The 21,725-nt window shown below is 51.3% G+C and overlaps 1 protein-coding gene across 1 annotated transcript in view; it reads right to left on the bottom strand.

Annotated features, from left to right (window-relative positions):
• Positions 1 to 21,725, bottom strand: part of ELAVL1 (ELAV like RNA binding protein 1) — a 36,977-nt gene that overhangs the window by 13,572 nt on the left and 1,680 nt on the right. The window contains exons 2-3 of the mRNA XM_027582679.1: positions 11,688 to 11,876; positions 1,542 to 1,645 (exon numbers count right to left, since the gene is read on the bottom strand). Of these exons, the coding sequence (XP_027438480.1) occupies positions 1,542 to 1,645; positions 11,688 to 11,859 (276 nt within the window). The 5' untranslated portion in view covers positions 11,860 to 11,876. The remainder of the gene's footprint in view (positions 1 to 1,541; positions 1,646 to 11,687; positions 11,877 to 21,725) is intronic.

Raw genomic sequence — 21,725 nt, 5'->3', positions numbered from 1 at the left:
CATGTGGAAAGGCCGTAATATGTGGTTTCCTTCACCAGCCCCCACAGAGGAAGGCCCCTCTGGGAGTCTGAGCTAGCCACAGAGATACATGAGCTGCGCTCCTGTCCTCAGGGAGCACATGATAGGGTCTATGTGCACACAGGCCCAGGAAGTCTGCTGAGGAGTGTTTCCATGGGTTTGGGGATGATTAAACCACTGAGCAATCCATATCACGAACATTTCAACAGCAGACACGGAACAGCGCCCTCAACAGCCAGACTATAAGACTTCCCTAGCAGATGGGAATATGGGCTCCCAGGACCACCCCAAAGTGTGACTTGGGAGGCCCAAGCTGCAACCCTGGGAACCTTTATTATACAAGCACCCCACATGGTTCTGATGCCCAGGGGAGCTTGGGAAGCCCAGCCATGGTAGAGGTCCCAAGAGGGACCTTTCTGGGCACCACATGAATCAGAGTGATGGGAGATGGGGTGGGAGGATCTGGCAGGTCCACCAAAGGCTGAGAGAGGGCAGTCTCATTCCAAGTGGCTTCCTGTCGAGGGAGACCATGCAGGCAGGCATGGTGCCTGCCAAGCTGCTGCAGGAAGCTAGGTCAAGGGACCAGCCTGGGGCAATGGGAGGACACATATTTTAAAGGAGGGCTCAGTAGGGAGTAAAGGTCAGGAACACACACAGTTAGTCCCGGATTGGGTCTGGAGCTGCCCAAGATCATAGAAGCCTGCAAACAGACACATGGGGATGGGGATGGGGAGGAGGCAGGGCTTGGGGCTGAGAAAAGGAGGGGGTGGTAAGTGAGAGCAGGCTGAGAAGAACACGAAGCCATCCTGTGAGGCCTGGAGGACTTGCCAACTCGTCCCAGGAAGCTGCCACAGCCCTTGAATTGGAGTGACTCTGGTGGCGTTCTGCCTGAGCACCCCCCTCCGGTCCCCCCCCGCTGGCTGCGCTGCACAGCTCCTTGCTTTGCTCAAGCCACTGGTCAACATGAAGCCACCCCACCCCACCCCAAGAACGTCCCCTGGCCCTGTACCTCTGCCATGCGTGACTTTCAGATCTTGGGGGTATGATTTGAACATGTGTGTGCACGTGCATGTATACACACACACAGGCCCCGCCATGAAGACAGAGAACTCATCTGTTCTCTGACACCCAGCAGGGGCTCCGTAAACACCTGCCGGACGGATGAGTGACCCAGCCATGATGGGGCAGGGAGGGCAAGGCTGCACAAACACTTGCTTGGCATGAAGACGGCACACCCTGGGCCCGGGAGGGGACTGCCCTCATGTAAGTGCCCTTCCTGGTGACCGTCCCTTTGCTCGTAGAGCTGAGGTGGCTGAGAGGCACCAGCATGGTCCAGGGCGGTCCCTGCCCAACATGCGTCTGACAGGCACTGCTTCAGCTCCATCAGACGCCCCTAAAGCACCAGGGCTCTGAGGAGTGGTTCCCTCAAGAGTGATGATGAAGTAAGGGGGAGACCCCTCAGCCGGGTGAGGTAAGGGGAGGTCGCCTTGGCCGGGGCCAAGGTGGCGATGGCAGCTCTTTACCTTAATGGTTTTTGACTGGAGCCGCAGGCCATTCAGGGTGTTGATCGCTCTCTCCGCATCCTTGGCAGTCACGTAGTTCACAAAGCCGTAGCCCAAGCTGTGCCCTGTGTGGGAGAACACGCGCACAATGATCAACTGGCCGAGAGCCAGGGACGGTGAACAGGATGACGACCAACCGGGTTCAGGAGGATGAGGTCGCAAAAAGCCATGGCCTCTGGGAAGTGGGCTCAGAGACCGGTGGTCACAATCTATACTGGTTTTTTGTTGCACTTTTCGGCAAACTTGTAAATTTTCTACAATGAACAAATGTTACCTTTGTTCATTTTTTTTTAAAAGGGGCTGGTTTTTTTCTTTTTTTTTTTTTAGAAGATTTTATTTATTTATTTGACAGAGGGAGACATAGCGAGAGAGGGAACACAAGCAGGGAGAGTGAGAGAGGGAGAAGCAGGTCTCCTTCAGATCAGGGAACCCGATGCCGGGGCTCGATCCCAGAACCCTGGGATCATGACCTGAGCTGAAGGCAGATGCCCAATGACTGAGCCACCCAGGCGCCCCCAAAAAGGGCTGTTTAAAAAGAAACACTATGCAGGTGCTTGGATGGCTCAGTCAGTTAAGCGTCCAACTCTTGATTTCAACTCAGGTCATGATCTCAGGGTCGTGAGATCGAGCCCCACGTGAAGCCCTACTTTGGGCTCCATACTCAGCGCGGAGTCTGCGTGGGATTCTCTCCCTTTCCCTCTCGTTCCCCCTCTGCTTCTGTGCACGCACTCTCTCTCAAATAAATAAATAAAATCTTTTAAAAAAAGGAAGAAACACTGTGTTACTAATGGCACCCTGTAGACACCATCACCAAAGCAATGATGATGATCAGTCCCACTGTCTGCCGGCTGAGATGTGGGGGCTCCAAGGGCAAGGAGAGGGCAGTCACAACTGGTCAAGACAGGCAGGTGGGGAGGGCCGAATGGTGACCGGCTGTCTGCATCCAGGTGTTTTTCCACCACTTGAGCCCCAGAGTGGGAAGACTTGCTGGGCTCTGGTGCCACCCAGTGTTGGGTCCCTCACTTTCCCAAACCTACAACTCAGCTACAAAGCAGACGACAGGGAGCTCGGGGAGAAGCTGGAGCTGAGAGACGTCCCAGGCCAGCCGAGTGCCTGCCCTCACAGCTCTGGTCAAGCTTCTAGGATTTCCCCTGGCGGCAGCAGCTGAAGTCTGGGGGCGGGGTTGGTGGTGGTACAGATTACTATAAAAACAACCAGGGTTACAAGTAGGTCTCCCCACCTCTCCTTGGTGATATATTCAAGTGATGAGGGTGACCACCAACAGCATGCCACGGGAGGGACTCAGCCTAAGAGGGGTGGGGTGGTGGGTTCCCAGGAGGCCCAGAGAGAAGCAAAGGCTGAGGTGCCGAGCAGAAGGAGCTTTGTCCTTTCACTACAGGAGGGGCAGGAGGAGGCCCAGAGAAGAGAACCAACATGCCCACCCTTACCCATCCACGTGCCATGCTAGGGGGCAGCCACTGAGTGCTGGGCACTGCTCTGGGCACAGAGATAGAGCAGTGAGCTTCGCTCCATTCCTCTGGTTGCTGGAGGGCGACAACAAGCAGGTAAAAAACACCAGGCCTTCAGCCACATGAGGCAGAGGTCCCTGGGTGCCAGATGAACCCAGGCCCTCTGGTAGATAACGAGATATGGAACCCAGCAGAGTCTAACCCAGTTTTGCCACTTTCTTAAAACAAAAACAAAAAAAACCCTTTATTTTTTTAGATTTAAAGTTACAAAGATAATAAAGATAATTCCCATAGACCCTACACCCCATTTCCCCTATTGGTAACATCTTACACCAGAATGGGACATTTGTTGCAATTCAGGAACCAGGACTGGTATGTTGTTAGTTAACCACAGTCCACACTTGATTCAGATTGCCTTAGTTTTTCCCCCAACGGCCCTTTCTGTCCCAGGAGGTCATCCAGGACCCCACAGGACATGTAGTCGTCACATCTCCTTAGGCTGCTCTTGGCTGGGACAGCTTCTCGGACTTTCCTTGTTTTTGATGACCTTGAGAGTTTCAAGGAGGACTGGTCAGGAATTTGGTAGAATCTCCTGCAGCTTGGGTTCGTCAGATGTTTTTCCATGATAAGGCTGGGGTGTTGGGTTTTGTGAGGAAGAGCCCAGAGTAAAGTGCCCTCCTGACATCCTATGGGGGGGTGTGTGCTGTCACCCTGACTTATCACTAATGCTGGCCTGGATCCCCTAGCCAAGGCTGTGGGTTTGCCAGGGTTCTCCACTGTCAAGTCACCCCTCCCCCCAAACTGTAGGCTCTGGAAGGAAGTCAGTGCACAGCCCATACCAAAGGAGTGCCTTGTGGAGATATACTCTCCCTCCTTCAGGGCAGAGTAGCTACACAAACTATGTGCAGTTCTGATTGGGCCACTTTCTTTTTTAAAGAAACAAAACCCAAACCTGACCCTCCACACCCAAACTTTTTTTTTTTAAGATTTTATTTATTATTTGAGAGAAAGAGAGCAAATACATGACAGCAAGCGGGGGGGGGGGGGGCACGGAGAGGGACAAGCAGACTCCATACTGAGCTTGGAGCCCAATGCAGGGCTCGATCTCAGGACCCTGAGATCTTGACCTGAGCTGAAATCAAGAGTCGGATGCTTAACTGACTGAGCCACCCAGGCGCCCCCACACCCAAACTTCTAATGAAACTCCACAGGTCTGAGAGACTTCGCTCCTAAACCGTGGGCAGTGAGGACCCCAGAGCAGCAGGGCTGTGGGGCCGGGACCCATCTGGCAGGCGAGTCAGACTCAGAAGTTCAGAAAAGAGGGCAACGACTATAGTCGGTGCCAGGCTGGGAACTTTAGGGCCCTTGCTAACGGTCCAGACTACAAATGTTAAAGCTGAGAATGCAGAAGGTCCGTGGTATGGATTCCTGACTGAACTACAGGCTTGCTGGGATTTTTACTCCCAAACACCTGCTCTCCGATCCTGCTCTGCCCATCTGTCACCGTGCCCAGGCCAGGAAACTCAATTGCCCGGCCCCCAAAGGGGCTCCTCTGCCTCTGGTTGACACATGCTCAGGTCTTCTTGTCTTTCTGCTCTTCCTGCAAGGCCAATCCCAGTCCTGGACCACCTGTCACCTTTGCCCGTGGCACAGATGGCCTAAGCCCTGCCAGGGAACACCAGACGCTGATGAAGACGCATGCCCAGGCCGTGCTCCTGTGTCTCAGCCTCAGCTGGCTCCTGGCAGCATATAAACATGGGTCCTACCCAGCCCCACTTCCTGATTCCTCACCTCCCTGGTGCTCGGTGGCCCTGGCCGGGCTCCCAGGGTGGTCGATGCAGACTTCCAGCACTGCCCTCACCGAGGCCATAACTGTCAGGTGCCGCCCCACAGAAAGGTGCCTCCTCCTCCAGGATGTGATAATGCCAGGTTTTCTTTCTCCCCAACGGTCCCTCCTCAAGCTCCTAGTCTTCTACCCATCCCATCGAGATGGCCCCCAAGGTTCCACCTTTGGCTCCTGTCTCAGTCATACATTCTTCCTGGGTGGCCTCCTCAACCACCATGTGCCCGCACCTGCCAATGTCACCCAGGAAGTCACAAGCCCCCCAGATGGCCACTGCCTCCTTTCCCAGGCTTGCTCCCCCTCCGGTTCTCATCAATGAGTCGACAAGTATTAACTGAGCACCTACTATGTGTCAAGCCCCATGCCAGACTGGCCAGGGGGTTTGATGATGATCATGAAGGACAGTTCATGCCTCAATGAATGTCACATTCCAGTGGGCAAGTTGGATGACAAAGCAGTAAGAAACCAATGAACAAAACTGCTGCCCAGGTGCAATGAGGACAATCTCTGCTGTGGTGTGAGAAGGGCTGAAGGACAGGCCCCTGGTCGACTGAGCAGTCAGGAGTGCCCTGGGAGGAGCTGATGATTGCAGCAAGACCTTGGGATGGCTGGGGGCAAGCAGTCCAGACAGAAGAGCAAATGCCAAGTCTGGGAGGCAGAGGAGACTTTGGTGTGTTCCAGGAAATGAAGGGTGGCCAGAGCAGTTGAATGAAACGAGCTGGGGAATGGCCCAGAAGTGGCTGCTGGGTGGAGTGGGGCCAGGCCGCCAGGCCCGGGAGGTACGCCAGGTGTGGATGCACAGGCTGGGGCAGCTGAAGGAAGACCCACCAAGAGGACCTGCAGATGGGCCGCCGCAGGAGGGAGCTCAGAGGAGGTCAAGTTTCCCTAGGTGCCAGGGAGTAGCTCCGCACCAGCGTGCCCAGGCCAGGCCTTCTGGGGCCTGGAGCTGCGCGGGGTGGGATCTCTGCATACCCTGTTTTGGGGCGGGTCCTGTCCTCTCGGAGTCTATTCAACCCTCTGTGGTGGGCACCTGCGTGCAGTGGGAGGGCAGGCAGCTGAGGAATGAAGGGGAGCCCCTGGTTTGCACCCACCACATGAGGCCATAGGTGAAAAGTGCCTAACACAGGGCCAAGTCCCCACCTCCACCCAGCTGCTCGCCACAAACCAATTGTGCTCAACTCTGGCTGCTTGCTAGAATCACCAGGGTAGCTTCTAAAAACGATCAGTACCTGGGTCATAATCTGAACGAATGACATCCACGTGGGGGTGGGGGTGGGGTAGGAGTGGAGGTGGTTTCAGTAGTTTAAAGCTCCCTAGCGACTCCCGTGAGGAGTTGAGAGCTGCCGCTGGAAGTGAATGAGGAGAGTGGGGCTCTCCAGTCATGCAGAAACCTGTTCATCCTGCTCAGAGCAGGGGCCTGGGGGAAGGCCCTCACTTCCCAAAGCAGCCCCCAAGTTACTGTCTCTCTATAAGCCATGCAGGGTAATGACACAGCTCCCTAGGGCCCGCCTCAGCCTGAGGACCCAAGATGTCAGGCAGGCGTACTTCCAATCTCTTTATAGATGATTCTCCTGCCCCCAGAGGTAGTGAGGCTGCTAGAATCAACGCCATGAAGGCAGATCAGGTGCGGCCCCCCTCTCATTTAGAGCAATGGAAGATGAGCCCTGCCAGAGAAGGTCTGAGGTCTGGTGGGGAAACAGGGGTGCTCAGGGGCTGTGCTCAGGCCAGGTATGGATCCTGCACAGGGTGCTGGGGCTTAAGGAGAGCAGGGCCTGCCTCGAGTCAGTGCTGGCAGGTGAGGGCAACCAGAAGCCCGGGATGGGTGATCTGGTGGAGAGGGGAGGGGGAGGGAGATCGGGGATTGGGGGGAGGGGAGAACAGCCAGGGATGAAGTGTGAATAAACTCTGGGTCTGAGGCCGAGGGACGCCCTAGAGGCCAGCACTGCCCCCAGCTCTTGCTGCCCCCCCCCCCAGCTCACGGGGCCCCCAGATCCCGCTCCTCACCCTGCAGGCAGAGAGCTCTGTGTCTCTGACTTGCTCCTGCACCAGCACAGTAACCTCCGGGACGGTTAAATCACAGATGTGTGGACACCCTGGACTGGCTGACTCAGGGGGCCTAGGACGTGTGTTTCTCCGGGGAGCCGGGTGCTGCTGCGAGTCAGCGGCCAGCACTCCGAGAACCGCTGCCTGGAGAATATCAAGACTGCCTTCATGCGAAGTGCCCTCTGTGTCCTGCCCAGTGCCTCACAACCACTGCTCTTCCAGTTCCAAACACTGCTCTCTCTCTAGACAAGGTCAAAACCAAGAGATGATACTCTGGCATCTCCTATTACATTCACCGACCTGAGCAACCAGATGCAACGTCTCTCAAATTGACCCGGGGCGGGCGGCTGGGGGAGGGGAGCACCCCGTGGACGAGGCCTCCCCTGCAGCGTCAGAGGGTAGGGAGAGTCAAATTCTTCCTTTAAATGTCTGTGGGGGCTCAAGGGATGACTTCACGGGGGAGAGAGGCTGGGTCTTAGGTGGGGGGGGTGTGAATGAATGAGACAATAAATAAGACACAGCAAATGCTCCCAAAAGAAAGAAAATGGGCAAAGGACAAGAAGGGTATTTTATAAAAGATAAGTATGAACAGCCAGTAAAGATATGAAACAAGATGAGGATCATTAAAAAGTGAATGACTACCCTAATAGAAGGTCATTTTTTACTTAGGTTGGGCAAGATGAGAAACCTCTCTGGCCTAGGGGATGGTAGGGAGGGGAAGAACGAGTATAAACTGGTGACCGGGTTCAAGAAGGTAAACCCTCTCCCATCTACTGGCTCACCTCCAGGAAGACCTCCAATGGAAATCACTGATAAGTGAAGACTTGCACCACGATTATTTCTCTCAGTGGGGTTTGTAAATATGGAATATGGTTCCAGCCTGTTGTAAACTCAGCACCTCCATCCAACAGGATTCTTTGTTAACTGTTCTGGTGAGGGAGCTATGCTCAGTGACAGGAAAACATTCACAGGTACAGGAAGCAAAAGTTCTTGCACAGCTTGGGTGGTGTGAGCCCATTATTCTAAAAGCACATAGTTGCTTATGACCACAAATATGGAAAGAAACGAGTATGGAAGGACACGAACCACAAAGCCAAAAGGACTTTGGGTAATTTAAACTCTCCTTCCTTCTTGCTTCATGTTGTTGTTTTTCTAGAAGGAACCAAGGTGATTCAAGAAAAAAGTGGTCAGGCTGGCTTGGTGTGGAAGGGCTTTCCTGCAGAGGGAACAATATTTGCAAAATCACAAGACTCTAAGAGCCAGGGCATGTCTGGGAAGTGACAAGTAGCTCAGTCTGGCCCGAGAGGAGGGGGAGGGGAGAGCAGTGGCTCAGGAGGAGGAGGACAGGTCCCCAGGAGACTTGGGAGCTGTAGGCAGGGGTGTGGGCTTTATCCTGACCAAAGGTGCGTGGCAATGAGCCAGAAGCCGAGTGAACGGGCTAGAGGCTGGCTGCTGGGCCATATGGCATCTGCAGAGGACCGGACACCAGGCCAGAAAGCAGGGCAGGGCTGTACACTAGGGCTAGCTAGGAACTGTGGCCAGAACAGGCAGCAACAAATGCATAGCCCCAACCCAGGGGCTGCGGCCTGACAGCCAGAAACACCCTGAATCTTGAGGCCAGCACGTCAAATACTCCCGGCATCCTAGCCACCATCCTTCCTCATTCTTCCTGTCACCCGTGCCTGGCCAATGAGTGACAGGGTCACATGCAGAATGTTTAGATTCCTTTGCCGCAGTGAAGAGAACCGTCTCTGGAGGAAACATGGGCGGCTGTTTAAGAGGCCAGAATGCCAGTGCAGACAGAAGACAATGCGGCCTCATCTAGATCTGTGGCAGGGAATGGGGCGGGGGGGCAGGGGGGTTTGGAGGAAAAGGGACGGAAGCATCCAGAAGGATGAATGCCAGGGACACACATCAAAGGTCATGCTTAGATTTCTGACAGGAGTCACTGAGTGAACACTGCTGTCACCTGTTAAGATGCAGATGATGGGAAAAGGTCAGTTTGGAAAACACAAAAGTTGAGGGGCTGAGGGGTAGAGGGGTCTGAAGCTCAGGAGAGCTTTCTCGTTGAAACACAGGGAGTAGACTGAGGGTACAGTGAAGCTGTGGAGGAGCATCCGCTCTCCCCAGGGCAGGCTTAGGAAGCAGCAGCTTGGGAATAACCCTAAGGACCGTCTAAGTTAATGGCCAGGAAGGAGCTGTAAGAGGCAAAGCAAGGCCTGAGGTGGGAGAAAGCCAGGTAGGTGGTTCATGGAAGCCAAGGGGGAGGGGAAGCTTCCAGAAGGAAAAGAGTCAATTGACAGCTCCGTGAATGGGAGGGGAGGGAGGACAACAGCTAGAGCAGCGATTCTCACGGGGGAGGATACTGGGGACACGTGGCAACATCTAGGGGCATTTTTTTTAGTTGTTATGACTTGGAAGATGCCACTGGCATCTAGCAGGTGGAAGGGATGCTGCTCCACATTCCACCACACACAAGCTGCACCCCCTCCAAGAATTATCCAGTCCCAAATGTCAAGGGGGCTCAAGGAGAGACATCTGAACTAGAGGAAGTCAGGGAAACTTAGCAAGGATTCTTTTAAAGAGAACAGCACTGTAGTGTGTTTGAATGCTGGCAAGGCGATCCCGAAGAGACCTGGGCAAGCAGGTACTTGCCTAGCCTGAGGTTCCCAGGACGCGGAGAAGGGCAGGGATCGAGCAGAGGGGGAGATGGCTGTTACTTTCACTGTGAGGTGGGAGGCAATCACTGGCCGAGAGTGAAGGGTGCAGACGCGGTTGCTGTGGGGGCCAGGGATGCCTGCGTTGTGGGCTGAGCTCGGCTGGAACTGGCTTCAACAGGGCACCTGTCTGCCTGGATGCAAGACTCTCTTCAGGGTGTGCATCTTCAGCCCAGCCAGGAGAAAGCAGCTGGGCGAACGTATCTGTGCCTAGGGTTTCACCAGAGCAGCCTAAAAGAGGACAGAGGGGCAGTGCAGCCGGCGAGGTTTCCGCACATCAGTGGCGGGAGGAGAGAAGTGGGAATGCAGTCAGCTTCTCGTGAAGGTACGTTCTTTCAACTTAAGGAACTGCTAGCAAGACATGGAGCTGAGATTTGAGCCTGGGAGCACATCCTCCACAACTCTCAGTACGCTATACTTATCTCACCCAAAAAGGAGGAAAAGTTTATCTCTGAACCGAAATAATTTCCAAATTACACTTTCCTGCTTTTCCCTCATTCCCGAAACCAGTTCTCTCTGGAATGATCTCACCAAATCTAGGTGTTCCTATTATCAGAGCTCACATTCCTTTGAAAACCACAACAAGTGAATAGACAAAGAAGTCAGGTACCATGAGAATGCTGGCAAAATCGGACGGCAATGCTCAGGAATATCCACGGGGCTAAAAATTCCCTTCCGTGAGAACATAAAAGGAGAAAGGCAAGACTTGTTAGCAGCATAGGAGAATTTTAAAACGCCTCTGAACAAGGATTCTCTTATGCAGATGGTCTCCTGAAACAGGAGAAAGATAACGGCTTCTAAAACATTCTAACACTGTTCAATTTGTGTATTATCTCCAATCCCTATTTAGAGGTTTGTTAAATCACAGACTCAGAACTGGAAGAGTCCTTAAAAGACTTTTGAAGTCCGTGCCCCCTCTGATGAACTAATTCCCTGTACAGCAGCCAGCCAGCCTCGACAGGACCCATCCCACAGACAGGAGTCTCCAGGTTCCTGGCAAAAGCTGAGAGTCGAACGGTGGGTACATGGGGTTCAATATATTACTCTACTTTTATGTAGATCAGAATACAAGATACCTTATTTCCATAATAAAGCCTTTTTTTTAACTTTTAAATTAGTTTTCAGTGTAGAGAATCATAGTCTCACAACCCAGGGTGGCAGCCGGCGGGGGGGTGTTTCCTGCCCATTCCTCAGCTCACCAGAGCACAGCAGAGAGGAAGAAGGATGAAGAAAGAAAGGGAGGAAGAGGTGGGAGGAGGAGGGGGAGGAGGAGGGCAGCTCCCTAAAACAATGTTCCTCCCTGGGGAGAAAAGGAAGGAAGTGCTTCACAGCACCTGATCTTTCCATGTTTTCCTCCTCGAAACCACGTTCTCGGGTCGGAGGCTGCTCGGTAAGGACGGCCTTCCCAGGTGTCTGCAAATCCTTACGAGGTTGTAGGATACAGGAGCCACCGTCCCCGCTTATGTGTGGAGTCGCACGTGGAGGCAATGGGGGAACAGGACTCAGCCAGCATCCAACCCCACAGCCTGCCTGTTGATCCATGGCCCTGCTCTATCCCCCCAAGAGTGCAAACTCAGTGTGTTTCAGATGTTCCAGCTGATGGCATGACAGCAAACAGCACAGCCCAGAGCTGATAAAGGGCTGCCCGCGGGGATACTCCGTGTTCTGCCATGGGCCTGACCTGGCACGGGGACCCGGGAAGACAGGGAAGGGCCTGCCTGGGCCAGAGTGCTCTCCACTCGTGGGACCGAGCCAGGCCAGGCTGTCCTTCCTGTTCTATGGTCTCTTGCAGCTCTCAGCGCCGCCCCCATTTCTGCCGTCCCGTCTTCCCTCCCCTTCCACCGTCTCACTCTGTACATGCTCTTACGACGAGCTTTTCCTTTTTTGGGAACCAAAGTCCAATCTGCCACCAGGGCAGTGGCAAAACACAGTCTGAGATAACAACGAAACTTGACAACCATCACTGCGGGCGAAGAAGCCAGTGCTCAGTGGGACGGCCCCAAGTCCCCCTTACAAACCCTCTTGCTTTCTTTACCTGCTACTTTATCCCGAATGAGTTTTGCAGATTCAACTTCACCGATACTGCTGAACAGACTCCGCAACTCATCCTGGGTCATGTTCTGAGGGAGGTAGTTGACAATTAAATTCGTTCTCCCGATATCATCCCTGCAGTCTTCGGCCATGTGGTCTTCATAACCATTAGACATTGTATTTTTTAAAAAATCTGCGGGGGAGGGGGGGGGAGAAAAAGCAAGTAAATTCCAAATGTCCATATTGCAGAATATTAAGGCAAAATGAGTGACTGGCACTTGGGGTTTTTTCTTTTCAACACTACAAGTTCAACTTCTGTGCACATAAAAACCTGCTCGTGGATGTTTACGGCGGCTTTATTCGTAACTGTCCTGAGACTGGAAGCAACCAGCATGCCCTTCAGTCGGCAAATGAAGAAACGAACTCCAATTGTCTGTGGCCTTCACACAACAGAGTGTTATTCCATGACAGGAAGAAACGAGCTATGAAGCCAGAGACGTGGGGAGGCCTCAAATGCACACTACTAAGTCTGAAAGGCTACTCAATTATAGGACATCGTGGAAAAGACGAAACTCTAGAGCCAGTAAGAAGACCAGTAGTTGTCGGGGCTAGGAAGGGAGGGACATGAGGAGCACAGAGGATTTTTAGGGCGGTGAAACCATCTGCATGATCCTGGCATGGTGGATGCAGGTTATTACACATCTGGGCAAACCCACGGAATGTACAACACAAAGACTGAACGTGAAGGCAAACTATGCGCTTGAACTGATACTTATCAATATTGCCTCATGGATTCTAGCAAAATACCACACCGACACAAGATGTCACTAAGAGGGAAGACTTCGTGTTGGAGGAGGCGCGTTGGAGGAGGCGCATATCTGGAAACCCGCTCTGTACTTTCTTTGCAACCTTTCTGCAAACCTAAAACTGCTCTAAAACCACACCCATTTCTACTTACTAGGGGGCTTCAAAAACCCTACAAATGGGAGCCTGGTTGGCTCAGTCAGTGGAGCGTCCAACTCTTGATCTCAGGGTCCTGAGTTCAGGCAGGCCCCCTGCTGGCTGCAGAGCTTACTTGAAAAAACAAAACACAACACCTACAAACAATTCCAGCACCACAATTCAAGCTCTCATGAAAAGTGTGCGGGTTGTCTCAAGAGCTTTCTGAAGATTCCTGATCACCTTCTCCCATCTCCGCGTGCACTCCTAGTGCAGCTGGGTACTGAGGAGCCTGCGATGTGCACCTGAGCACCCCAACTCAGGCGCCCTGCCTCAGTTCTCAAGCAGGGAGACAACAGTTCCCTGCATCCCTTTATTCCAAAGGCCATAGCGACTGAGCTGGTAAAGAGGTTAAGGTTTCTCTACCAGCTGGAGGAACGTGCTCTTCAAAGCTTACAAGCTTTGGAATGCCCTTAGCTGCCTGCAGAAGTTTTCGCTCTCAGTGACAAACATCATGGCACAGTGACGGCTTCAGAGAAGAATCCGGATCAATGCAGCCGAGAGCATCAGGACGGCTCTCCTGAAAGCACAACTTGTGCTGGGCTTGCTCACAAGTACTGTCGCGCGCAGCCGCCTCATCTAAGATGTCCCACGTCCCTGCCTCTAAATACGCAGGCACTCACCCCCATGGGGCTGAAGTGTCATTACCAGAAAGAGGCCCTGTGGCCCACCAGCCGGGAGGTCTTGGGGGTAGCCCACCCCTTTCTCCACATCCCTTCTGCCCAGCCCTGCCTTTATGCTTGAAAACCCAGTGCCCACTGTCAGGAGCACTCAGCGTTCTTTAAAAATAGCCTTGCCAGTGGTTACATAAAAACCTGAACACCGCTCCCACCTCCCCCCTGAGTCAGCACTGAGAGAGGACTTAGGTGTTGGGGTTGTTTTTTTTTTTCCCTTGCTGGAAACAGGTGGGACTTCTCTACCTTTCCACCTCCTGATTTGCTTCAGACCATACACAACATGCAAAGTTATTGTACTCTCCCAGCATTTCTTTTATTTATTTGAAAATGTTCTATGCTCTCTGTTCTTTATAAAACAGGTTAGCATCCAAAGCCATAAAAGAAAAGACTGGAAAGTCAAACTTCCTAAGATTAAGAAGTTCTGTATGGCAAAAGGCACTGTACACAGACAAGCAGTGGACTTGGGAGAAAATGCTCGCTACCTATTACATTATTTAGGCCAGTGGTTCTCAGCGTGGGTGACTCAGCCCTCCAGGGGACACTGGGCCGTGTCTGGAGACACTTCTGGTTACCACAACTGTGGATGGTGGTGTGCACTGGAACCTAGTAGGTAGAGGCCAGTGGAGCTGTGAAACATCCCACAAGGCCCAGGATGGCCCCACAACGAAGAATTGTCCAGCCCCAAAGGTCAACACTCCCAACGCTTGGCCCACGTGATTCAGAGAGTCTACAAACTCATCAGAAAGAAGACACATCCCTTAACAGAGAAATGGACAAAGGATATGAGCCTCAACTAATAGATGCCAGCAATTCAAATGCTAATAAACCAGGAAGAGCTCAAATTCCCAAATAATGAGGAAAATGTGACGTCAAAAGAGATGCTACCTTCTGTCAGTCAGATACAAGACCGCCCAGGATGGGTAAAATCTAGCGTCGTAAAGAAGGATAAGGCGGACAAACACCCTGGTACACCATTGAAATGGTACAACCCTTTTGGAGGATAACCTGCAGTTTAATAGGATTGCTACCCTCTGATTCAGAACTGTAGGAATCTGTTCTTCAGAAATAATCACATGCGTGCAGGGAAGGATGTGTGAGGACCACACGACCCCACAGCGGGTACAAGTAAAATGCTGGATATAATCTAAATATGAATTAAACAAACACCAACTTTCAGTAGAAAGCATGGGACCACCAGCATTAATGGGCTTAATCATGAAAAACTCCACAAATCTGTTAAAGCATCTGCAGCCATGAGGCTTTAAGATAGATTAGCTCAAAAACAAACACACACATTTGCTGAAGCCTGAACCAAAGTGCAAGGGTTAACTCTGAAAAATTAAAATGCATAATGAAGTTTGCTCGAAATGTGATTCAAACATTTCTCTTTTCCCTTCCTTTTTCTTCATCCCTCCCTCTCCTCACCTTTGTTCTGAGTTAGGGAACTACTCTCTGCCTTCTCCTCCCCCCCCCCCCCCCCCCCCCGCAATGCTTTCAAGGATGATTGAACTGGGCAATAATTACCCCATTCTCATTATTCAGAGAGGGGTGTCTTCTATGCCTGGCAAAAAGATGACTTTCTTAAACAGTGGTTGGCAAATGATGGCCTGTGGACCAAATCTGGCCCACCACCTGTTTTTATAAATAAAGTTTTATTGGCACACAGCTATTCTCATTTGTTTATGTATTGTCTGTGGCTGCTTTTGCACTACAGTGACAGAGTTGAGTAGTTGTGACAGAGACCATATGGCCCAAAAAGCTGAAGCTATTTACCATCTGGCTCTTTACAGAAAAAGTGTGCCGACCTCTGTTCTAAAATGTAAAAACAGAAATTTTCTAAGAGAAAATCTTTGTGACATTGGGTGAGGCAAAGATTTCTGAGATACCACACCAAAAGCACAATCCATTTTTAAAAAATCGATAAAGTGGATATCATCAAAATGTAAAACCTTCACTCTGCAAAACTTAGTCCACAGAGGAGAAGAAAATATTTGCAAATTACATATCTGAAAAAGAACCTGCATCCTGAACATATTTTAACTCTCAAAACTTAATGAGAAAACAACCTAATTTTAAAGACGACAAAAGATGTGAACAAACAATGCACCAAAAAAGATATATGGATGACAAATAGACGTATGAAAAGATGCCCGACATTATTAGTTATTACGGAAATGCAGATTAAAACTACATTGAGATACAATTCCCCATCTGGAAGAGAATCAAGATAACCCCACCCATTCAGAATGGCTAAACCAAAATAAAACAAAAGCAGGGAAACAACAACAAAACAGTACCAAGTTCTAGTGAGGATGTCGAGAAACCAGAATTTCCATGCATTGCCGGTAGAAATGGAAAAATGTTAAAGCCGCTTTAGAAAACGTATGGGCAGTTTTAGAGTTAAACATACACTTTCCAAAAGACCCAGCAATCCCATATTAGCAGTCATACAAGAGAAATGCAAACCTATGTTCATACAAAAACCCACATACGAGTGTTTATAGCAGCTTTATTCAGTAACACCCCAAACTGGAGCAGCCCAAATGCCCTTCAAGCCATCAGTGGCTAGACTAGGGAAGGCTACACAACGGAGTTCCGCTTGCCAATAAGAAAAACGCTACTATCCACGCAACTTGAATCAATCTCAAATACATTTCGCGGAGTGAAAGACCTGACTCCTAGGCTGCGTACTACAAGAGTCCCTTCTAGAAAAGGCAGAACCGTAGGGATGGATCTGCGGTGGCCAGGGGCAGGGAGCAAAGGGAGCGCTGAGTACACTGGGGAAGAAAAGAGAGTGTTTTTGTTTCTTGGGGAGTGTAACTTCCCATGTCTTGATGGTGGAGGTAGTAACACGACTCTATGCATTTGTCAAAACTCAAAGAACTCTACACCAGAATTTCAAGTGAACTTGAAAATAAATTTTAAAAGATCTACAAAGTGAACCTGATTCTACAGCAGGCAGGCTCATTGTGACGCCCCTGGGTAAGGCTGAGCAGCCTCTATGGGCCCAGTTCTTGGGTCAACTGGCAACGATGGAGAAATCCAAACCCCCAAAGCACGGTTTCTCAACTCTTCAGGGCCGCTCCACCCTGCTTTCCCGTGTTCCTCCCCCTGACCTTTCCAAATCCACATTGCTAATCCGGGGCTAGCCAGCTTCTGTGGAGCACCAACCACAGCTGGGCCTTTGTCTCTGCCTGACAATCAGTGACTTCCAAGTTGTAGCCACTTCTGCCGGCCCCTTGGCTGGCCAGGCTGTCCCCTCTCACTCCCTCCAGGTCAACACAATCAGAGTCCCCTGTCCGTGGTGGCCCCACCCACTGAGGCTCAAAGGCTTCATCACTTTGCTCAGGGTCAGCCATGGTGCGGGCCATAGTGGCAGCGCCAGGCCTCCAACTGTTGCTACAGAGCAGTCTCCCTGCTTCAAGACATGGCCCTTCACTCTAGCTTCTTCCCTGGGGTGCAGCAAACCTTCGCATTTCCATGCCTCTGTTCTGGCTGCTCCCTTTGCAGAGACTGTCTTGCCCTCTCCATCACCTCCTCACTTATCTGTGAAACGTCCCCCCAGAAGATAGGTTGCTCTAGTTCCCTGGGCCCGTACACCATTTAGCCCAAAACTTTACGGATGCACAAATCACTCTAACTCCTAATTATTTGCTTTTCACCCACGTCGTTGGTGAGAGCCTGGAGGGCCAGTGGGGTGGGGGATGGACAGACACCAGGTCTCAGTCACCTGGGAATCATGTGTATTTGCCACTTTATGTTAAAGGGCAGTTGAAAATTATACTAATGGTCTTAATATGTTCAGTCCTTTACTTTTGTTTTTTTTTTCAAAGTCTTATTTATTTTAGAGAGAGAGTGAGAGTGCAAGAGCAAACAGGGGGAGGGGCAGAAGGGGAGGGAGAAGGAAAAGCGGACTCCATGCTGAGCATGGAGCCCAACGGGGGGCTCGCCCCCACAACCCCGAGATCACAACCTGAGCTGAAACCAAGAGTCAGACGCTCAACAGACTGAGCCACCCAGGTGCCCCAGTACCTTACTTTTCTAGGATCGTCCCGTCCCATCCCACAGAATCAAACTCAATTGTAGGGAGCAAAAAGGGAAACTTAGTTTAGCAAAGCAATTCCTGCTGAGTTGGAAATGTTTCCAGTAACTGCATGTATCATGGAGAAGTCCTGTTTGGATGATCTCTGAGGGTTTTCAGCCTCATTGCACTATTTTCAACAATCCTGGTTGTCCTTGTGACTTCAACAATGCTATTCACATCATCAGTATAAGCACTATGTAGGAAAGAGATACGTGTGTAAACGACATAAAAACTTACACAGGTAATACACATGTAAAGCAGCAAGACTAGTCCCATTAGGCACCCATGAGAATCTGTCTCATTTGATATTCACAGAGCAGCCTTGCTAAACTACTCAAGCTAGAGCAAAACTAGAACAGTCAAATATATCCTCAGGCTCAACCTTGACACTTCACACATCACATGATGGGGTTTGGACTCAATTATTTCTAAGGTCCCTTCCAGATGTAAAATTCTGAGCTCTCCAAGGTAAAAAAGCCTCGGGAACGTTAGGTCACCCAGGAAACACTCTGGGTGCCAGAGGTACCACCTGACCCAGTTATAACTGCTATGCGAGGCAAGGGCTTAAGTGAACACTACGTATTTCCTTACTCGTCCCTTCCCACAGCCCACGTTGGGGAGAGCCACCTGACTGGGCCAGCCACGGCTACGTCACAGCAATTCAATATCCACCAGGCTGAAAAGCTCAGGGTAGAAGCAGATCAGGTGCAGCCAGTGTCTGGCCCAGTCCAAGTGCTCCGCGGGCCTGCAGGGACACGATTGGCTCCACAGCCCTGTTAGAGTTCTGGCTCCTTCCTGGCTGGTCAAGGCCACCCCAGGGCTCTTGCACAGAACTACAGAGCAATATGGCAAGGCAGGGAAAACTCCTGGACTGTGGAGTCTGATAGACTCGTACTCCAATAGTCACCCTACTGCTGATCAGCTGAACGACTGTGGGTGTGGCACTTCCTTTCCTGGAGCCTCAGTCTCCTTGTCTGTGAAATGGGGATGGTACCACCTGCTTCGCAGCAGCCAGCACAGTTCCTGACACTTGGCAAGTGGCCATCGCACCCGCCTCCAGGTCCACTAAGGAACACTCTGACTCTTTGCCCCTGGGACCCTGGCAATGATCCAAACCGCTGATGCCTGGGCTCCACAGAAGTCACAGGGAGTCGCACCAGTCAGGGCTCACGAGCGAAGCCCCACATATATGGAAGACCTCGTTGCCAGTCTATGCTCACTCACCATCAACTGCACACACCAGCCTGGATGGGTCAGTGGGCTTCTCAATCTGCCCACCAAAGATACGAACCTTATTCCAACCCTGCCCCCTTCCTCCTACTTCACTTACAAGACCGAGGGGAACGCGTGCCTCCCTGATCTCCCAGTCTCCAACTGCAGGCACCTTCAGGTTCTCTCCACCTGTCCCTGACCCCTCTTCAAGCCTCTTCCTCCCCCTGAATTACTTCCTCTGGTGGCAGGACACATTTGTCCCCCAAACCTAACCAGGCACCAAATTCTGCCAGTTGCACATTGGCGATACATCTCCTTCTCCCCCATCTCTCTGCCATTATCCTGGTTCAGGTCCCTGTTATCTCTTGCCTAGACAGACTCCCAAATGGTCTCCCTGCCACATGATTATTTCAAACCCAGTCTCTCCAAACCCAACCAAGCCTTTTCCCTTCAAATCACTCCTCTGCCTTCTGTTTCCTCTTCTAACTTCAGTAGAGATGTCTCTTTGATGGGTGGTTGGATCTAGTCACTCGAGCCCCCTTCTGGCCCTCCCTCCCCCAAGTAAACACGGAGTGCCAACCATGTGCCAGGCACAGAGCAAGGTACCGGGTGTATGAAATAAAGGAATAGTCCCAGTCCCGGCCTTCATGTTCAGGCCATTACCAGGCTACCTCATACCACAAAAGTGTCTTGACCAGTCCATCCATCCTTAAGTCTCCCCCAGAAAAACAAACTTCCAAGATCACCTCTTGACTGTATCCAGAAACCTCTACCACCTGACCCTGATATACTTTTCTAGACTTATCTCCAAGTTCACCTTCTCATCTCTCTCTGCCTGCCCAAACCAGTCCACTCAGGCTTCTGGACCTCTTTGTCTCTCCTCTCTAATTCACCCGGGCCATTGGCAGCACCTGAAAACTCCTGCCCATGCCTCTTTGATCACAACAACTGGTATAGACACCAGCTCTTTTTTTTTTTTTTTGGTAAAGATTTTATTTATTTATTTGACAGGGAGAGACACAGTGAGAGAGGGAACACAAGCAAGGGGAGTGGGAGAGGGAGAAGCAGGCTTCCTGCTGAGCAGGGAGCCCACTGCGGGGCTCGATCCCAGGACCCCGGGATCATGACCTGAGCGGAAGGCAGACGCCCAACGACTGAGCCACCCCAGACACCAGCTCTTTCATCAAACACAAAAACCGAACACTGGACAATCCTTTCTTTCAACACTAGCAATGCTGTCACGACCCACTGCTTTACCCTTTTGCTACTTCATCTTATACATCTACATAGGTCTCTTCTCCCCTCCTCAGGCTGGAAGTTCCTCAAGGAGGCAGTTTCTTCCCCTTCTCCCTGTTTCCCAACAAGCAGTCACGTTTCATGTTTTCAGCCTACGAAAGTGTGACCATCGACTTGGCCAAAGCACACGGGGGCCCTGGGTCAAGTGGGACCGACAGTGATCATAAGCGTGCCCCCAACACGTACGGACATGGAAAATGCCTTCTGTCCCCTCCCTGCTTCACAGTACATCCACTGCATGCCTTCCTGTGTCCACATTTCAAACTGCTCCTTCTCTTGCCTTCCCTGTTTCTCTTATTGACCTATCCTTCTACTGGTCACTCAGGCAGAGACCCAGAATCATCCACTGCTGTCCTTTCTTGCTCGCTCACATCCCGCATCTGAATACCCACAGAGTCCTGTGTCTCTTACCCCCCAACCATGTCTCAAACCCATCCCCCCTCTTTCTCTACCACTACAGCTCTGGGTCGCATCCGCAGCTTTTCCTACATAGAGCAAAGCAATCACCTTCTAACTGGTTTGCTGGCCTTCAGCGCTGTCTCCCTCCAACTCTGCCTCCTTCACTGCATGGACTAAAATGACCCCTGGCCTGGCCTACAGGAAAACACCCTCTGCACACCAGCCGCAGGAGTCCTCTTGCCACTACCTGCCCCTGAAGGACCAGACCCCAAGTGGTTTCCGGAACAAACCAAGATGTTCCCACTTCCATGCTTTTGCAGATGCTATTCCTGCATCCTGCAAAGCTGTTCCCTGTGGTCTGTACCTGGCTAACTCCAGCCTCCCCCCATGCTTGGCCTCCTCCAGGAACCATTCTGTGATCTCCTTTGCCCAGCAAGCCTGGGCGAACAGTCTCCTTTTCAGTGCTTGCACATCAGTCAGTGCACAACCCTCACCGCACTTGTGGCTAGAACACTCTGCCCACACTGTAATCACCACTGTAATCACCACTGCCTCTAAGAGCCTAGCAGCGGGGCAGGGAGAGTTGGTTAAAGGAGGGAAGCCAGACTCACTTCCCTTCCGTAGGCTGCTTTCCTCCGGTCTTCCCCTGACTTACACACTTGGGTCAGCCTCGCTGCTTCACTATTGCCACCTAGGGGCAAAAGGCGGCAACCGCACTTTCCTCACCATTCAGCTTTTAATTTGACTCTGTTGAAAGGGATGGGAACACAAGCTAGGGAACAGTTAGTTGATTCCAGGGCGGGTAAAGGGAGAGTGGCAATCAGAGGCGGCTTCGAATGGTGAGTGAGCTCTGAGCTGGGCCTCTCAGCATGAGGAAAGGATTCTCTAGGTGGAGGAGAGCTGGGAGGCAGTGGGACAACAGGCAGAGAAAGGGCGGGAGTTTCAGGTCCAGGTGCGGGTGAAATGCAAAAGGGAGGGAGGGTCAGAAGGTGCAAGACCTGGGACCCCAAACTTTAACTTTTAAGTCACCTAAAGAGGTGAAAAAAATTAAAATTCTTTCCACTACGAAAACTTTTAATCAGGAGTGATGATCAGATCTGCATTTTAAAAAAGACAACTTTTGCTAGAGTATGAAAGCACAGAGATGGGAAGCAGGGAGTGAGAGAAGCAATAAAGCAAGCAGCAAAAAGAGTATTTTCATAATTCTCTCCTTTTCCACTTGCTGCAGCATGACCTCAGACTCAACACATCCAAACCGAAACTCTGCCTCCTCCAAAACCAGTGCTTCAACATAAACATTATTTTCACATTTTGAGATGTTTGTATTCCCAGCTTCTTTGTGGACCCTGAAGTCACAAAATTTTATAACAGATCC

Source organism: Zalophus californianus, chromosome 1, assembly GCF_009762305.2.
Source record: "Zalophus californianus isolate mZalCal1 chromosome 1, mZalCal1.pri.v2, whole genome shotgun sequence".
NCBI classification, from domain to species: domain Eukaryota; kingdom Metazoa; phylum Chordata; class Mammalia; order Carnivora; family Otariidae; genus Zalophus; species Zalophus californianus.
The sequence above is the reverse complement of the archived record's forward strand: the minus strand, read 5'-3'. Positions and strand labels throughout refer to the sequence as shown.